Source organism: Mus caroli, chromosome 13 (genome assembly GCF_900094665.2).
Source record: "Mus caroli chromosome 13, CAROLI_EIJ_v1.1, whole genome shotgun sequence".
In the NCBI taxonomy this organism is placed as follows: Eukaryota; Metazoa; Chordata; class Mammalia; order Rodentia; family Muridae; genus Mus; species Mus caroli.
Window position 1 is genome coordinate 70937778 of NC_034582.1, and position 19234 is coordinate 70957011.

At 40.6% G+C, this 19234-nt stretch overlaps 1 protein-coding gene across 2 annotated transcripts in view; it reads right to left on the reverse strand.

Annotated features, from left to right (window-relative positions):
* Positions 1 to 3932: 3932 nt before the first annotated feature.
* The window catches only part of Fam81b (family with sequence similarity 81 member B), a 65108-nt gene continuing 49806 nt past the window's right edge, over positions 3933 to 19234 (reverse strand). For both annotated transcript variants that reach the window (XM_021180659.2, XM_021180658.2), the window contains exons 8-10: positions 9909 to 10044; positions 7609 to 7804; positions 3933 to 4354 (exon numbers count right to left, since the gene is read on the reverse strand). In XM_021180659.2, coding sequence (XP_021036318.1) covers positions 4221 to 4354; positions 7609 to 7804; positions 9909 to 10044 — 466 coding nt within the window. In that variant the 3' untranslated portion in view covers positions 3933 to 4220. The remainder of the gene's footprint in view (positions 4355 to 7608; positions 7805 to 9908; positions 10045 to 19234) is intronic.

Below are 19234 nucleotides of genomic sequence, written 5' to 3' on the forward strand. Positions count from 1 at the left end.
TTTATCCAGGCCCCATTTTCCTCATAAACCACTGGACTCACAGTTTTGACTGTACCCAGAATATATAATGTATATACCGTGTATCCCTGAGTACACAGACCCTGCCCAGCTGCATCATTTCTCTTTCCTTCAGCCCAACTGTGCTTCCTCCTCCCAGTCTCTTCTGCCCATTCTAGGCAAAGGAATCTCAAATGCAAGTCTCTTAGTGCCTATTATGGGCCCTTGGGTTAAAGCCCAGTTTCTCAACATAAAACACTAAGTCCTTTGTGGTTGAACCACACACACCCTCAGTGTTCCCCAGCTCTCTCTCTACCCACTTCCTGCATGCTCCTCCCCTCCTCATCTTCCAGGACACATGTTAGGCTCTGACTATATTGAGCTTCTTGAAGTTCATGGATTTAGTCTCTTGTCCTACAGACTCTTCCCACTCTACTCCACTTGGCTTAGTTCCCATCACAGCCTTGCCCATGTGTTTGCAAATGCAATTATTGGGCTTTCCATAGTCTGTAGCTTCCTTAAGAGCAAGATATTAGCCTCCTATTAAATGTATGGTCAATACATGAAGTCTGCCTTTCTGAGTCTACAGGTAATTCATCTGTAGACTCAACCATTGGTAAAAAGTAGTTTAAAACTGGAACTGTATAGAACATGTACTTCTTTTGGTTATCATTCCCACTAACCCTGCCAGAAGAAAAAAGGTTTAGCGAAACTATATAGCACTGACATCCTGACATTGCAATAATCTAGTGAGGTTTAAAGAACATGGATGGCAGCTGTGCGTGGTAGCACATGCCTTTAATCCCAGCACTCGGAAGGCAGAGGCAGGCGGATTTCTGAGTTCAAGGCCAGCCTGGTCTACAGAGTGAGCTCCAAGACAGCCAGGGCTATACAGAGAAACCCTGTCTCAAAAAAAAAAAAAAAAAAGAACATGGATGGCTAGGGATGTGGCTGAATTGTGGAGTGTATGTGTGACCTGCTTGAAAACTTGGGGTCACTCCAACATAGGAATGTGATATATGTCCTGGGATTTCTCCTGTGGTTCCTCTGTTTCCTCCCTTTCAGTATGTTCAGGCATCGCTACACACTAGGCTGGAACCAGAACAGGTGGGGTCTGTAGGATCCTGGTCTGGCTAGGAGTGAGTGCCAAACCTGGTGTGGGGAGGGCTTTCTCTGATGATTTTAATGAAACAGCTCTCTTACATGGTCTTAGCTTATGCCCATACCTCTATTTGGTGTGGACAAGGGCTATTTATGAACCTTGAAGAATGCGAAGATGTTTTTCTTAAGGTGAAGTTTCATTGGCTGGAGTTTAAATGGAGTACTATGAATGCTTCATTTGCATGGAGAGACCTTCTAGGAATCCCATGTACTTGCTGGACAGATTCTTATCAGGAAGGAGGAAGTTGCCAAGGACCATGCGAAATTCCTCAGGTGGAAGATTGGGGGTTAGGTTCCCCAGATCAGACAGAGAAGAGGAAGCCCTGGTAAGAAATGGGAGTCCTCCATTTTGCTCAGAGGAGCCATCTGGACATGGTAGACTACAACCTTAGTGGCAATGTGCAATAAAGGAACAAATGAAATATAAGAATCTGCATAGGTCTTCAACAAATGCTACATGATTTTACATGAGTTCAACATGTATGGATCATGATGCTGAAGGACAACCATATTCTCCATCTGTGTGTTTGTTGAGGTGTGTATGCATGTATCTGTGTAGACGTTTAAGGCTAGAGGAAGACATCAAATATCCTATCCCTTTTCACCCTTTTCACCTGAAACGGTCTTTTCACTGAACCTGCGGTTGTACTGGTGTCAGCTTGCTCCAGTGAACTTCCTGTCTTGGCCCCTGCAGGTGCTAGTCTGGACTTTTTTGTTTTGTTTTGTTTTTTTGTGAGACAGGGTTTTTCTGTATAGCCCTGGATGTCCTGGAACTCACTCTGTAGACCAGGCTGGCCTCGAACTCAGAAATCCGCCTACCTCTGCCTCCCCAGTGCTGGAATTAAAGGCGTGCGCCACCACGCCTGGCTACATGCCAGCTTTTTAATGTGGGTGCTGGAATCTAACGCAGGTCTTCCTACTTGTACAGCAGATGTTCTCATCCACTGAGCCATCTCTTTGTTTCCCTTCCCTTATGCTGTCCCTCCATATTGTTGTCTTGCTATGTGGAAACCTTTTATTTGATGTAGTCACACTTTTCTCACTCTGTGCTTTGATCTTATGTCCAAAAAGTCACTACTACAACTAATGTCAAGAAGTTTCCAGAATATTTTCCAAAAGCAAGTTCTAATACAGGGAAAGCAAATGCTGGGAGACAGCAGGACTTACACTATCCAAGACTGTGTAAACGGTATTAGGATACAAAAACCTCATGAGCTACTTATCATCTACTCTGGATATGATCCCAGAGTTCCAGTGCTCCAGCCTTAGCCTGTGTCTGCCTCGAGAAGAGCTTCACATTTCCTCAATGATTAAGCACACGCATTGGAGATGGAGTAAGAGCCATGGCTCTATCTTGACCTTCTCTCAAAAAGGAAGCTCATTCATGCTGATAATATTTTTGAGGAAACTTAAATGGAGTAATGCAAGGGGAAAGGGAAAGAGGTCCAGTCCTCCAGTGTCCTCTGAACAGAGGTTAAATTGTTGTGTAACCATTCTTCAGCTTCAGAATCCCTCATGAGTATGAGTCCTGGGTGTGTCTTTACAAGGCTTTGGGGAGCTTTGTGTAATAGATCAGGTTTGGAATTGTAGTTCTGCAGGGTCTGTGCATGACAGAGAGTCAGGAGATGAAGGGAAGAGGGGAGAAGAAAATGTTTAATTGATGCTTCCAAATTGCCTTCTAATTCATCGTACCAGTTTATAGGCTCACCAATGCTCGACAAGAGCTTTCTTTTCTCTCTCACACGTGTCCATGCAGTATTATCAACTAACTCACTGCCTGGCCACCTGAAGATGGTATCTGAGATCCCTTGATTCTTTTGAGAGCAATGGTGAACATTTTTCATCCTTCCATTGTTTATTATAGTTTTCTGTCGCCTACCTAGTCATATCCTGTGACCATACTGAAAATAAAATTTTGAATATATCACTTTCTTGCTGACTTAGAAACATTTGTGATTACTTGGGGGATCAGCTCTTGAGCCTTAGCATGACATTTGATTACAAGAGGATGCTTTTCTGTTTAAAACTCTTAAGTCTACTATGACTTTCCCTCCAGAGATAATGAAGCCATGTGTACACTAATGACAGTAAGTAGGGATGTTTTACATGATTAAAAAATTAGCAAAGTGGGTGTAGGTGAAATATTTGGGTGTTAAAATTGCTTTATTATGGGAGAAATTGTTACTATTTTTAGAAATCTACAAACCAAGGAAGGTTTCTAAATCTGGTAATGGGTTCCCTTGTCAGGCTTATAAAACCTGTAGGTAGAAATTAGTCCTCATTCCAGCACAAACAGTGTACCACAAAGTAAGAATGCCTTCTTCTACTAGTTCCCATAGTGATTAACTTTAATTGTCAACTTGACACAACCAGGACTCACCTGGGAAGAGCAACTCAGTGGGAAATTATCTGTGATTTAGTTGGCATGTGGATGTATTTGTAGGGAGATGTTTTAAATAATCAATATGGGAAGATCATGCCCACTATGTGTGGTAACTTTCCTTAGTCAGGGGTCATAAAGTGTAGAACAGTAGAGACAGCTGAACATGAGTAAGCATGAGAAATATTTATGCATTCATTCCTCACTGTTCCTAACTATGGTTGTGATAAGACAAGCTGCTTCAAACTCCTGCTGCTTGATATCTCTACAATGAATTGTAAGCCAAATTAATCCTTTTTGTTAGGGATTTTTTACACAGGAGCAGAAATGAAACTATAGTGGTTGATATTTTCAGACATAATCAGTCATCTAGTGGCTCTGCCATATTCTTGAACTTACTTTATTCATCAGGTACATGATACAAATTTTGCTTTTCTTACTTGTAGGAAAATAAAAATATAACTATGCATGCATGAAAACAAATTTCTTAATTTTTCATTAAGAAATTAAAGGCATCATGAAGCTTTTTGCTTTATTGTGTCTTTTCCCCCTGGAATGTTGATTTCTTTTAGAGGTGATAAGAAATACCAGAAGTAACATCCTAAAGATATTCACTTTCTTATTCACAACTTTTCCCAACAAACCCTTGCACCAGCTGCTGGAAAAGACAGTGTCTTCAAAGTTACACTTCTTGAAGTTCCACTATTTTACGTTGTAATTTCTTTAGGTCTTTCTGTACTTTATGTTTCTCTAAATCCATTTTTGTTTTCTGTATTTGTTGGAGAGAATTGAGGGAGTCGTGGATTGATTTAAATCCTAGAACAAGAAAGGAGAACAAATGTATTAAAAACAATGCATTGGAGCACCCCTGCCACCAAATGTGCTCTTTAGCAGGACTTCCATAATTGATCAACCTTTAATTCAAAGAACGTTAAATTCCATTAAGACAAATCTAAAAATATACAGATGAATTAGCTTGTAGTAGCTTAACTGGATCTGGCTTTATTATGAATACTTTTCTTTCCCCTCTCTGTAATCATACTGGCTAGTTCAGAGGAACTTTATTTTCTTCTCCAGAGAACCAAATATCCCTATTAAAAAATGGGGAACAGAAGTAAACAGAATTCTCAACTGAAGAAACTTGAAGGGCTGAAAAGCACCTAAAGAAATGTTCAGTATCCTTAGTCATCAGGGAAATGCAAATCAAAGCATCCCTGAGATTCCACCTCACACCATTCAGAATGGCTAAGATAAAAAACTCAGGTGACAGCAGATGCTGGTGAGGATGTGGAGAAAGAGGGACATTCCTCCCATTTGTGGGATTGCAAGCTGGTACAACCACTCTGGAAATCAGTTTTGCGGTTCCTCAGAAAATTGGACATAGTACTACCTGAGGACCCAGCTACTCTGGGTATATGCCACTCCTGGACATATACCCAGAAGATGCTCCAACAGGTAATAAGGATACCTGCTCCACTATGTTCATAGCAGTCTTATTTATAATAGCCAGAAGCTGGAAAGAACCCAGATGCCCCTCAACAGAGGATTGAATATAGAAAATGTGGTACATTTACACAATGGAGTACTACTAAGTTATTAAAAACTATGAATTCATGAAGTTCTTAGGCAAATGGATGTAACTAGAAAATATCATCCTGAGTAAGGTAACCCAATCACAAAAGAACATATATGGTATGCACTCACTGATAAGTGGATATTAGCCCAAAAGCTCAGAATACCCAAGTAAAATTCACGGACCACATGAAACTCAAGAAGAAGGAAGACCAAAGTGTGGGTGCTTCATTCCTTCTTAGAAAGGGGAACAAAATATTCACAGGAGCAAATATGGAGACAAAGTGCAGAGCAGAGACTGAGGGAAAGGCTATCTAGAGACTTCCACTTGGAGAGTCATCCCATATATTCATCAAACTCCAACACTATTGTGGATACTAAGAAATGCATGCTGAAAGGAGCCCATTATAGCTGTCTCCTGAGAGGCCTTGCCAGAGCCTTACAAATACAGAGGTGAATGTGTGCAGCCAGCCATTGGACTGAGTGCAGGGTCCCCAATGGAGGAGTTAGAGAAAGGACTGAAGGAGCTGAAGGGGTTTGCAACCCCATAAACAACAACCAACAGTACAATATCAGGAAGAACAATATCAATCAACCAACCATACTGCCCAGAGCTCCCAGGGACTAAGCCACCAACCAAGGAGTACACATAACTCCAGCTACATATGAAGCAGAGGACAGCCTTGTCAGGTGTCAATGCGAGGAAAGGTCCTTGGTCCTATGATGGTTTGATAGATGCCCCAGTATAGGGGAATCAGCGGCAAGAAGGCTGGCTGGGTGGGTGGAAGAACGCCCTCATAGAAGCAGGGGGACGGGGATGGAATGGTGGGTTACTAGGATGGTGGGAAACCAGGTAAGGGGAAAAATACTTGAAAAGCAAATAAAGAAAAATATCCAATTACACACACACACACATTTCTCTCTGTAGGCGCTGAGAAAAGATTTGTGGGCTTCAAAACAATTCTTGTTACCTCATGAAGTAAGCAGCTTGGGGGAGCTAAAGAGTGACTGTCCTCATCCCTCTTGGGGCTTCCTACCTTTTCTCCTCATGTCTAACCCCTCATGACCATAGGACTGTCAGGCCACAAGCTCAGACCCTACATCCTGAGGAGGTCTGCCACATAGTTGCATATCAACATCTTTTTATTCAAAGCATAAAGGAGTACTCCATTGTAGTCTCTCTTTTTTAGAACCCCCACTTAGTAAAACAAAAACAAAGACTGAAAAAATCTCTTCAATTCCTCCGAAGCAACAATAAGTATAATTAAATAGGAAATGGGTACTGAAATGAAATAGGAAGAGGGTCCCTGGTTGGAGGAGTCATTTGAGTATGGGATATGATACCTGGTCACAGGGTTCACTATTTTAACTTGGCTGTAGGACATGGGGCTATGACTGTAGGAGGTGGGGGTTTTGGCTGTAGGAGGTGGGACTATGGCTGTAGGAGGTGGGGCTATGGCTGTAGGAGGTGGGGCTATGGCTGTAGGAGGTAGGGCTGTGAGGGTTACTTGCTGTAGGCAGCACATTAACTTACGTGCCAAAAACACTGGGTGGAAGGAGGTACCTTCAGTGCATCGCTGTGAGACCAAATTCTTGTGGAATTTACACATATTTTTCTTTTCTTTTTTTTCCAATTTTTTTTTGTTTTTGTTGTTGTTTTGTTTTAAAGACAGGATTTCTCTGTATGGTCCTGGCTGTCCTGGAACTCACTTTGTAGACCAGGCCTGCCTCGAACTCAGAAATCCGCCTACCTCTGCCTCCCAAATGCTGGGATTAAAGGCGTGCACCACCACGACCAGCTTACACATATTTTTCTAAGCCCTGGAGGACACAACAGAGTCCTCCTTTCTCTAATAAAGGAGCCTTGCATTCTTCAGAATTGTGACTCAAGGCAATGGCTACTCCACAGCCCCCATTCCTTCTCCTTCTCTTTGACTTAGATGAGCCTTTCAAATCAATTCTCTTTGAAGTCAGCTCAGCTGGACACTGCTGCCTTTAGCCTCTTAAGAAGAAAAGCAGTTATTACAAGGACTCTGTTAATTCATCTTTTCCTCACTTCTAAAGGTCAAGTTGCCAGGCTGACATCTGTCCAGCACCACTACCTGCGGTTCAATGAGAAGGCCATTTGACTTTGTCTCCTAAGTTTATAATGGAGCCACAAGTCAGGTCTTTGTGAGCCCAAGAGCTTGACATCTTACAAATTTATAATGCAAATATCTTAATTAGTAAAGCATCTCACAGCAATAACAGACCATCTCACAGACATGGTCAAGTGGAATTGAAGAAAGAACATCTACTCATGAATGTACCTTCAGTATTATGCTGACCTTCACAATGGAGGATCCATTGTGGGTGGTGACATTTAGGGAAGCCAGATTAAATGCATGATTATGTCACTAAATGACCAGACCCACTGAAAAGAGACACTTGGGAATGAAGGGGAGAGGAAGGGAGGGAGGGAAGGGAAGGGAAGGGAAAGCCATGTGTTCTTTGCTCACCTGATTGATAGTCATTTTGCATTTTCTCTAGTTCCCCCCAGATCCGCTTCTCTATTTGGCTCATTTTCTTGGACACTTTATTTTCTATGGCCTTCACTTTGTTTACTTCTGCCTCCTGTTTCTGGGAGTTCATAAAATTCTCCAACTTGCTTGAAAGTTGCAGCATTTTTTCTTCCATCTTATTCTCAGATTTTTCCTTAAAATTTAAAAAAAATGAGAGAGAGAGGGAGAGAGACAGACAGACAGACAGACAGACAGACAGACTGTGTGATAACACCCCAAACTAGCAGCGGAATGGATTTATGCTTTGGCTTAAAGAAAGGGCTGTTTTTCTCATGAAGACTATGAACAGTGTGTGCCTCTAACTGTGCTCCTAAGTGTGAGAGTCGATTGCTTAGTGTACTCGATGGTTTTGTGTGTCAACTTGACACAAGCTGGAGTTATCACTGAGAACAGTCTCCCTTGAGGAAATGCCTCCATGAGATCCAGCTGTAAGGCATTTTCTTAATTAGTGATCAAGGGTGGGAGGGCCCATAGTGGGTGGTGTCATCCCTGGGCTGGTAGTCCTGGATTTTATAAGAAAGCAAGCTGAACAAGCCAGTAGAAGCAAGCCAGCAAATAACATTCCTCCATGGCCTCTGCATCAGCTCCTGCTTCCTGTCCTGCTTGAGTTCCTGTCCTGACTTCCTTTGGTGATGAAGAGCAATGCGGAAGTGTAAGCTGAATAAACCTTTTCCTCCCCAACTTGCTTCTTGGTCATGATGTTTTGTGCAGGAATACAAACCCTGACTAAGACATTTAGTTTGACTTTGTCATCTACATGTTATGTAGAGGGGCTGCTATTGCTGTTGTGCCTGGAAGGTTTGGAATTTAGTTTGGATAGTTTTAAATAAGTATCACAAAGGAAGATAACAGATGTATTCCTAAGTGTTACAAATAATCTGTACTCTATAGAACCTTACATCTCCAAGTGGACCCCAGTCAATGAAAATGGTGACTCTCTACTTCAAGCTGTTTGTTTGTTTGTTTCTTTGTTTTTTAAATCCCCTAGGTCATACCCTTCCCCTAGGAGTTCTGATTTAATTGGTGTATGATGCAATGCAGGAATTAGCACAATAGAAATGCTCACCAAGTGATTCTAGGGTGTGAGTGTGGGTACAGTAACAGCCTTAGACCTATGGGCTTTCTACAGAGAATCAGGGAGGACAGACTGGGCACAAATGCCATGACTCCTGTTAGTCTATTTCCTACTGCTTGCTTTAAGAACGGTGGATTCAGTCTCTTTCTTCCCCCTACAATGACCCAGGATCACCCACTACTGCTTATAAATGGTAGAGGGCTTTGAGTACTTTAGGAGTTGAAGAACTAGCAGGCTCACTTGGCAGCCATGAATCTAACGAAGACTTTGCTAGTCATAGCAACAACAAAGCTTCTACCTCATTCAGGTATGTGCAGACTCATGTGTGGGCTAGAGACATTGTTACTGTGTTACTGAACGAAGTTCTCAAGACATCTTTTCTGTACAGTCTTTATGGGAGGCAGCCATGGGCTATCCCTTCTTGGAGGACTTGGGGTTCCAGTAGCAATGAGAGAATCTGGAAGGCCACACATAGGTGTGTTTCTCATTATGCCCCATCAGCCTCACTCTGAAAACTGGGACTTGCTTCACAGGGTACGATCTAGAAAAGAGTTCTTAAACCTTTGGATCTATGCCAGGCATGGTGGGGCATACCTTTGATCTCAGCACTAAGGAGGTAGAGAGAGACAGGCAGATCTCTGTGAACTCCAGGCCTGCCTGATCTACATAGCAAGTTCCACAATAACCAGAGCTCCATAGTAAGATCCTGTCTCAAAAACAAAAACAAAACGACAATAACAGATAACTCTGCATCTAGTTATAGATCTCAAATAGGGTAAATTTCTTGTCTTCCGGAAGCTTTTAAACTGCCATGAGGTCAAGCGTCACCTAGGAAACTTGTCTAGAGCCCCAGATCCCTACAGGAGAGCTCCAGAGAAGATTCCTTGGGCTGAGAGTGGTTTGTTATTGTTGCTGCTGCTGCTCTTCCTCCTCCCGTTCTTGAAAAAGAAAATGTTTTCAAATTATTTTGGAACAGGGAGAGCATATTCTAAGAAATGTAGGTTCCCACATCTGGAGAGGCGATTCCTGGACCAGAGGCAGGCCCTGGACTCCTACAGAGGTGTTAAAATAGAAGCACTCGCCCATGCAGCAGAGATTCCTGTCACTGCTGGGGGCAGCCACCATGCACTGCTGTTAGCCTCATGACACAGGAGCGCCTTACCAGCTTTTCCTGCACAACCTTCAGACACTCATTCATGTGGCTCAGGTGGTCTTTTCTGTACTTGATAAACTGGTTTTCGGTCCATTTTTGATTGGTTTCAACTTCTTCATATATATTTGTAGAAAGTGAGTTAAATCTAAGGGAAAACATTTTAATAAGTGAATTTAATAAATCTATAAATAAATACATGTAAATATAAATAAAATTAATAAATTTAAAAATTTATCATCAAGAACATATAATAGCGTAATGTCTCCGGGCCTGAGCATCTTAGGAGGTGTGGGTCCTGCCCGAGGCTGGAGTCCAGGCCAGCCACTTTCAGCAGCCTTTTGTGAACCTCAGAATGCAAACCTACACGGTGGCAGGTATATGGTAAGCGTACTGATAATTTTCTCATACAGAAATGCATATGTATCCATGTGGAAATCCCCTCAAGGCTTGAAGTTCTCTGTGTGAGGGAAAGAAATGCTCAAGTCATTTTGCAGTGGAGACTGACAAGTTTTCTGTAAAGAGCCAGATTGCAAGTATTTCAGGCCCTATAGCTTGAATGCTGCTACCGTCATAGGAGAGTAGCCATAAACAACACAAATAGCATAGTTCTGCTCTGTTCAAACTCTCTGTATACCCAGAGTCAAATTTCACAAAATATTTATAGGTCATGTAGTATACTTTTTAAAAAAAAAATTACTCAAAAGTATAAAATGCATCACCTTCAGTCAGACTCAACTGCTTCAGTTTTCTGGCCCTTGCTTTACAAGATCCACCTGAAGCAAGGAGAAGAGCAAAAGGGACTGACAATGTCATTAGAGGAAGGTGGGGGCAAGGCCCAAATGTACCTCAGCCGAGCAGTGTCTAAGGTGTAGCTTTGGGTAATGTGTGCCCTGGGAAAATCATCAAAACCCTCTCCTTTCCACTGGTGGATCTGAGTGGATGGTTTTGTGCCAAGTCACTCACACGGCAAAACGAAGAACCCAAACCACCAACCCTGAAGTGAAGAATACACAGAAAGGGATTGCTGGCTGTTGTGATGAAGTATACGATCATCAGATAACAACAGAAGGTTTGAACAAATGGGAGTGAATACTGTTTCAGAGGTTAAAAGCATTGTAAACAGGCAGAGTTGACATAAAATGTCCCTGTGGAGTGTCTCAGTGGCACAAAGGGGAATTATATTTGAATTGACAGAGAAGTAAATCTGAGAAGGAGAGAGAGAAATTGTGGAAGTGTGTGAGTAGTCCCTAATACGGCAATTTCAAATTCCTATTTGGAACAGGCCATAATATTAGACTGACAGGAATGATATGTGGTGTCACTGATGATAAAATCCTTCTCAATGAATAGTGCTGACAAAGCAATAATTGCTCTGATATTCTTCTGACAAAATTAGGTACAGATTATATTATTAATCCTTCAAAATCACTTAAGATGTGAGGGACTCATGGCACATACGTATATCTTTCTGGCTGTCATGAAAAGTATTTGGATTCATATTAGCAAATGGAAATGTCGGCTGAGTATCTTAGCATACAACTATAATCCCAGTACTTGCCTGCAGATGCAGGATTGTTCACAGGTCAAGGCAAGTCTGGTCTACTTATTAACCTGTAGACTAGACAGGGTTGCAGACTGAAATGTTGTCTCAAAACAAAAGAGAAGTGAGGTGGAAGGAAAAGGAGAGAGAAAAACCACCTCAAAATAGGTGCAATAAAGTAATTTCTATATACAACAGTGGCTGTAAACTGCAGAGGATATTGAGTAATGTCTGAAGACAATTTTCACTGTCAACACTGGGAGGCACTATTGACATTTAGTGTACAGGCTATGGTGGCTATTGCACATCCTCCTGATGCATACAGCCAAGATCATGCAACCAAGCCATCAGTAATGTTAGAGGTGACAAACCCTGACTTGCATCACATAGGCAAGGACTGGAGAAAGTAAGATAATTAAAGTCCGATCTTCATCACATCTAAATTTTCTCACATTAGTTTTTGACACCAACATAAACTGTATCTTGATTTAGCTGAGTTCCTTGTCATTAAAGAACACGAAATCAGTTTCTTTTCTTGTTTTTAACAGTGTCATGACTCCCAATCACCCATGAAAATGTCTAATTGCTGTTAGATCTCAGACAAATAAGTTCAATGAGTGTTGTGTGGGCAGTGCTATTTGGATCAACACTTTCCTCTTTGCGGACTGCTTCTTTTGTTGCTCTTGTTCTCCATTCATTCAGACTTACTTCTCTGTTGAGTAACCCTTTTAACTTGAGTTGAGTAACAGGAGTTTTAACAAGAGTTGAATAACTCCTGTGAAGGAGGACCCTTTACCTAATGTGATATTCACTTGCATCTTCATTGTTATGAAGAGACACCATGGCCAACACAACTCTTATAAAAGAAAGTATTTAATTGGAGGCTTGGCTATTATCATAGTGCCAGGGAACAACATGGTGGCACACATGGTACTGGAGCAGTAGCTAACAGTCACATCATGATCCATGGGTAGGAACAGAGAGGGGAGCTGGAAGGGGAGAGGGAGGGGATGGATGGGGGGGAAGGAGAGAGATCTGGGCCTGGTATGGGCTTTTGAAACCTCAAAGCCCATGCCTAGTGACACACTTTCTCCATCAAAGCCACGCCTTCTATTCCTTCCCAAACAGTTCCACTAACTGCAGACCAAGTATTCAACGTTTGAGCTCTTGCATCATCCTCATTCAAACCACCAGGCCTCATTTGTCAAAAGTTAAGTGGGCATAGCTTTGCCATTTTATTTCTAGGTTCTCTTTTCTATTGCAGTGGTCTATTGGTCCATTTTTGTATCAAAATCAAGTTGTCTTTATTACTATAACTCTATGTAGTATTATTTGAGGTCAGGTAGTATAAATCTCAAACATTGTTTTCATTCCTTGGGATAGCTTTGGCTACTTATGGTGTGTGTGTGTGTTTGTGTTGGGTTTTTGTAGTTCCATATAAATTCTTGTATTTGTCCTATACCTGTGAAATGTGACTTAGAAGTTTTGAATCTGAATATGTTTAATATTGATTTGGGTAGTATAGACATTTTTATAATATTTATTCTACCTACCTAGGAGCATGAAATAGTTTTCCATCATTTAGTATCTTCTGTGATTTCCTTTTTTAATATATTGAAATTTTTGTTGTAAATGTCTTTCACTTCTCTAGTTAGATATTTTCCTAAATGCTTAATCTTGGGAGGAAATGTTTTAAATTGAAAAAAAATTCCCATGCAATAAATCCTGATCATCGTAGCCCCTCCCCCAACATCTCCCAAGTCCTCTCCACCTTCCCATCCACTCAATTCCAAGCCCCCCTCTCAAACAAGCAAAACGAAATAACAACAGCAGCAAATCCATAACCCTTCCACATACACACACACACACACACACACATTCCACAAAAGTACAAAATTGGAAACCATAATATACCAGCAAAAGGCCATGAAAATAAAAACAAAACAAAACGCTCAGACAAGGCAATACAGGACAAAATTCTAACACAGTGCCATTTGTTTTTTTTTTTTTGTTGGCCTTCTACTGCTAGGCAGGGGGCCTACACTAACATGAGGATAATGCATCCAGTAAGTTTTCTCCAATAAATGAATAACTCATTTTTTCATTTGCAAGTGGTTTTCAATTGGAGATAGCTTCTTGATTAGGGATGGGAGATGTGTCTGCTTCCCCTCTCAGTTCTGGGACCCAGTCTGAATTGAACCTGTGCAAGTCCTGTGCATGCTGACATAGTATGTGTGAGTTAATATATGTGCCATATCTATTGTTTCCTCAGTGTCTTCCATCCCCTCTGGCTCTTAAAATCCTTTTACCTTTTCTTCCACATATTTTTCTGACCTCTGAGGTGAGAAGTTTAATGAAGACATCCCATTAGGTCCGAGTGTGCCAAGGTCTCTCACTCTCTGTTGTGAGTCTCTGTGCTAGTTCTCATCTTACTGAAGGAGAATTTTTTTTTTTTTGATGATGGCTCTAGCTCCTTCATTGGGGACCCTGTGCTCCATCCATGGATGGCTGTGAGCATCCACTTCTGTATTTGTCAGGCACTAACAGAGCCTCTCAGGAGACAGCTTTATCAAGTTCCTGTCAGCAAGCTCTTGTTGGCATCTGCAATAGTGTCTCGGTTTGGTGGTTGTTTCTGGGATAGATCCCCAGGTGGGGCAGTCTCTGGATGGCCATTTCTTCAGTCTCTTCTCTGAACTTGCTCTCTGTAACTCCTTTCAGAAAAACCAAATAACCCTATTAAAAAATAGGGTACAAAGCTAAACAGAATTCTCAACTGACGAATACCAAGTGGCTACGAAGCACCTGAAAAAATGTTCAACATCCTTAATCATCAGGGAAATGCAAAAAAACAACCCTGAGGTTCTACCTCACACAAGTCAGAATGGCTAAGATAAAAATCTCAGGTGACAGAAGATGCTGGAGAAAGAGGAAAACTCCTCCATTGCTGGTGGGACTGCAAGCTGGTACAACCACTCTGGAAATCAGTTTGGCAGTTCCTCAGAAAATTGGACATAGTTCCACCAGAAGATCCAGCTACACCACTCCTGGGCATATACCCAGAACATACTCCAACTTGTAATAAGGTCATATGCTCCAATATGTTCATAGCAGCCTTATTTATAATAGTTAGTAGCTGGAAAGAACCCAGATATCCCTCAACAGAAGAATGAATACAGAAATGTGGTACGTTTACACAATGGAGTACTACTCAGCTATTAAAAACAATGAATTTATGAAATTCTTAGACAAATGGATGGATCTAGAGGATATCATCCTAAGTGAGGTAACCCAATCACAAAAGAACACACATGATATGCACTCACTGATAAGTGGATATTAGCCCAGAAGCTCAGAATACCCAAGATACAATTTGCAAAACATGAAACTCAAGAAGGAAGACCAAAGTGTGGATACTTCAATCCTTCTTAGAAGGTGGAACAAAATACCCATCGAAGGAGTTGCAGAGACGAATTTCAGAGCAGAGACTAAAGGAATAACCATCTAGAGACTGCCCCACCTGGGGATCTATCCCAGAAACAATCATCAAACCCAAACACTATTGTGGATGCCAACAAGTGCTTGCTGACAGGAGCCTGATATAGCTGTCTCCTGAGAGGCTCTGCCAGTGCCTGACAAATACAGAAGTGGATGCTCACTGTCATCCATTGGACGGAGCACCGGGTCCCCAATGAAGGAGCTAGAGAAAGTACCCAAGGAGCTGAAGGGGTTTGCAGCCCCCTAGGATGAACAACAGTATGAACTAACCAGTTCCCCCAGAGCTCCCTGGGACTAAACCACCAATCAAAGAGAACACATGGTGGGACTCATGGCTCTAGCTGCATATTTAGCAGAGAATGGCCTAGTCAGTTATCAATGGGAGCAGAGGCTCTTGGTCCTGTGAAGATTCTATGCCCCAGTATAGGGGAATGCCAAGGACCAGGAAGTTGGAGTGAACTGCCAAGGAAGTTGGAGTGGATGGGTAGAGGAGCAGAGTCCGGGGGGTGGGGGAATAGGGAATTTCGGAGGGGAAACCAGGAAAGGCGATAACATTTGAAATGTAAATAAAGAAAATATCTAATTAAAAAAAAAGAAAAAAAGTATTTCTTATTATGCAGCCTTCACTTACTATATGAGAAGTAGATGCATTCTATTCTTGTAATACTTAATTACATCTGTCTAGCATAGCAAGTAAGACCATTTTTGAAAACTTTCTTCCTAAAATTATTTAAATCAAATCAGGAATTCTATAGACTCATTAATTCAGCTAAATAGCATCACTCCATGAGAGTTCATCTTTATGTTAGGGATTATTATACTAATTTAATAATTGACAGGAAAGGCATATCATCTGCAAGAAGCAATCCTGAGATGAAGTCTCTTTGGAACCTTGCCATCGAGCTCACCAAATGAAGACCAACCAAAAACATGATGGGCCACCTCCAGGAAGGTCACCTGCTAGCCTTAGCCTATCCTAGTTGGCTCCTGACAAGTTACCCTGTGCTAACATACAAAGACTCAACAAAAAACAAAAACAAAAAAACAAAAACAAACAAAACAAAAAAAGAGAAAATTACAGACCAATTTCTCTTATGAATAATAGATACAAAGATACTCAGTAAAATACTTGCAAACCAAGTGCAAAAACATTTCAAAAAGATCATCCACCATGATCAAGTAGCTTCATCCCAGAGACGCACAGATGGTTCAATATAGAGAAATCAATAGATGTCATCCACCATATAAGCAAAATGAATGAACAAAATCACATGACCACCTTATTAGATGCTGAAAAAGCCTTTGACAAAATCCAACACTGTTGTATGATAATGGAGTTAGAAACTCCTACAGTTGATAAACGCTTTCAGCAAAGTACTTTGAGTTGAGTTTTAATGTAATCAAGTCTTGTGCACTGGGAATTGTATTACACCAGGAAACTATTTTCCAAATTGTACTGCATTTAAATAAACTGGCAATAAACCACTTGTCACCAGGCTCCCAAAGTTTAATCCAGGCCAAGTCAGGCTGAAGCAAGTTCTGATTCTTATCTCTTTGTGGGTGTTTCCCTGCCTGCCATGACACCTGCAGGGACCCTTTCACAATGACACTCAACCATGTTTGCACTGTTGTCTTCATAAGAGGTAGCACTTGGAAACAGTCTAGATGCCCCTCAACAGAAGAGTGGATAACGAAAATGTGCTCCATTTGCACAATGGAGTACTGTTCACATGTTTAAAAGAAATCATGAAATTTGCAGGCAAATGTGTGGAACTAGAAAAAAAATCATGCTGAGTGAGATATAGCGAATCCAGAAAGATAAATATGATATGTATTCGCTTATATTTGTAAACTCACTATTAAATAAATGATAACCAAGCTACACTCATAAACCCAGAGAGGATAAGCATAGAGGAGAGGGCTAGGCCAGACACATAGATCTCTCCTGGAGGCAGAAGTAGAATAGATTTTATGGATAGAATAGAGCCTTGGAGGATGACAGAGAGGGACAAGAATGGGAGGATCTGGTGAGAAAGGAGTACTGAAGGATGGATGGAGATGAAGGACATTTAAGAGGCTATATGGGAACCAACTGCAATGGACAGTAACAAAATAACCCTAATTATGTCGTGCTATACTCATAGATCAGTGCTCTAAAAAATGAAGTTAAAATTTTTGCAGAAAGATTGATGGACTTAGAATGTATATTATTAAGCAAATTTACACAGTCTCAAAAAGAAATTAATTGCATTCTCCCATATGCAGAATCTAGCCAATAATGTATGCATATGTGTAAAAAATGTATATATGATACAACACAATATAAAGAAAAAGGAGCAAGAATGTAAATATATGGGAGTGAGGAAGAACAAACTTCAGGTAATAGACACAGGCTATGAAAAACTCTGAAAGCTAATTGTTTGACTAGTTCTGTCGTGGAGCATCCAGTTTCTAGATGCTGTCATAGAATTTGTGGTTTTGATAGTAGATACATGAATAAAATACATTCAACACCGAGAGTGCAAAAGTTAATGAGCAGTCCCACAGCTTCTGTTCTGCTAGTCTATTCTAACTGTGCTGCAGGCCACTAAAACATATAGACTTTGGGTCTGGTTAATTTTGCTGTGCTATATTTTTACTTATTTTTAAGTTCTTTTTAATAATAAGGATTATAAATTAAAAGGTAAAATACAAATGGTCAGAAAAAAAACTTGTCAAGCTATTTAGAAACCTAATATGCTTTGACTTTCATCTTCTTTTTCTCCATGTCTGGGGGAAGGATTAATTGTTATGATTTACAGAGACTTTAGGATCACCTTTGCTTGTAATGAATGCGAGCATTTGTTCTCTTATCACATATACAGTATGGATGTCTCTCTGAACAAGAAAACACTAACTATACCCAAGTACTATCTTCTTTAAGGGTGTGTTGCTAATTGAATTTCTGAAATTAAAATAAATACAGAAACACAATTACTACTGTGACTCTTTTGTTACAAGGCCAGCCTTCAATCAGAGAATGACTTTCCTGATAACATTAGAAATCAGATTACATCTGCTAGTAATAAGTTAAAACAGAAAGGCCTTTTTAAAAGCATTTTTTTCTTCAAAGAAAAAGTAAAATAAGTTTGTAAATCTTTGCTTAGAATTTTCTCTAAGAATATGGACATGATTTACACTAATTCTGTAGATTATATAACTAGTGGTTAAAATATAATATTAATTTATTTTATGAATTTACAGTTTATTTACCAGATCATCAAGTCTAGTGTAGTGGTAGTTCAACCAGGATTAGGTAGGTGGGTAGGTAGATGATAGATAGCTAGATAGGCAGATAGATAAATAGACAGACAGACAGTGTGATGGCTTGTATATGCTTGGCCCAGGGAATGGCACTATTAGTAGGTGTGGCTTGTTGTGTCACTGTAGGCATGGGCTTTAAAACCCTCATCCTAGCTACCTGGAAGCCAGTCTCCTCCTAGCAGCCTTCAGATGAAGATGGAGAACTCTCAGCTCGACCTGCACCATGCCTGCCTGGACGCTGCAATGCTCCTGTCTTGACGATAATGGACTGAAACCTTGAACCTATAAGCCAGCCCCAATTAAATGTTGTCCTTTATAAGAGTTGCCTTGGTCTTGGTGTCTGTTCACAGCAATAAAACCCTAACTAAATCAGATAGATACTATCAGGCAGACAGACTGGTAGGTAGATCGTCCTTAAAAATGTTTTTTTTTTTTGTTTGTTTGTTTGTTTGTTTTAAGACAAAAGCCAGATTTTCAGTTATGGTCAGAGTCCTTAGGACAATGCAGGCTATTCATTTTGGTGTTGTTTAATTTCTATATAGATGAAACAAGGCTAAATTTCACACTCAGGGTAATTCTAGGGAGACTTAATTGGAAATTGAAGGCAGAACAGAGGCTGGCACAGAGCTGTAGTGAAGACTAATGATGCAAATGCCTAGGTTGCATACTTCAACTCTCCGTTCTAAATCAGTGTTACCCAGGCCACTCATGACCCCAGTGCAGTTCCATGCCAGAATTATTCAATGGCCAGTTTTAGAAGATTTGAAGATTTTTTTTTAATTTAGTCTTCTTTCTTTTTTTCTTTCTTTCTTTTTTTCTTTCTTCCTTTCTTTCTTTCTTTTTCTTTCTTTCTTTCTTTCTTTCTTTCTTTCTTTCTTTCTTTCTTTCTTTCTTTCTTTCTTTCTTTCTTCTTTCTTTCTTTCTTTCTTTCTTTCTTTCTTTCTTTCTTTCTTTCTTTCTTTCTTTCTTTCTTCTCTCTCTTCCTCCCTCCCTCTCC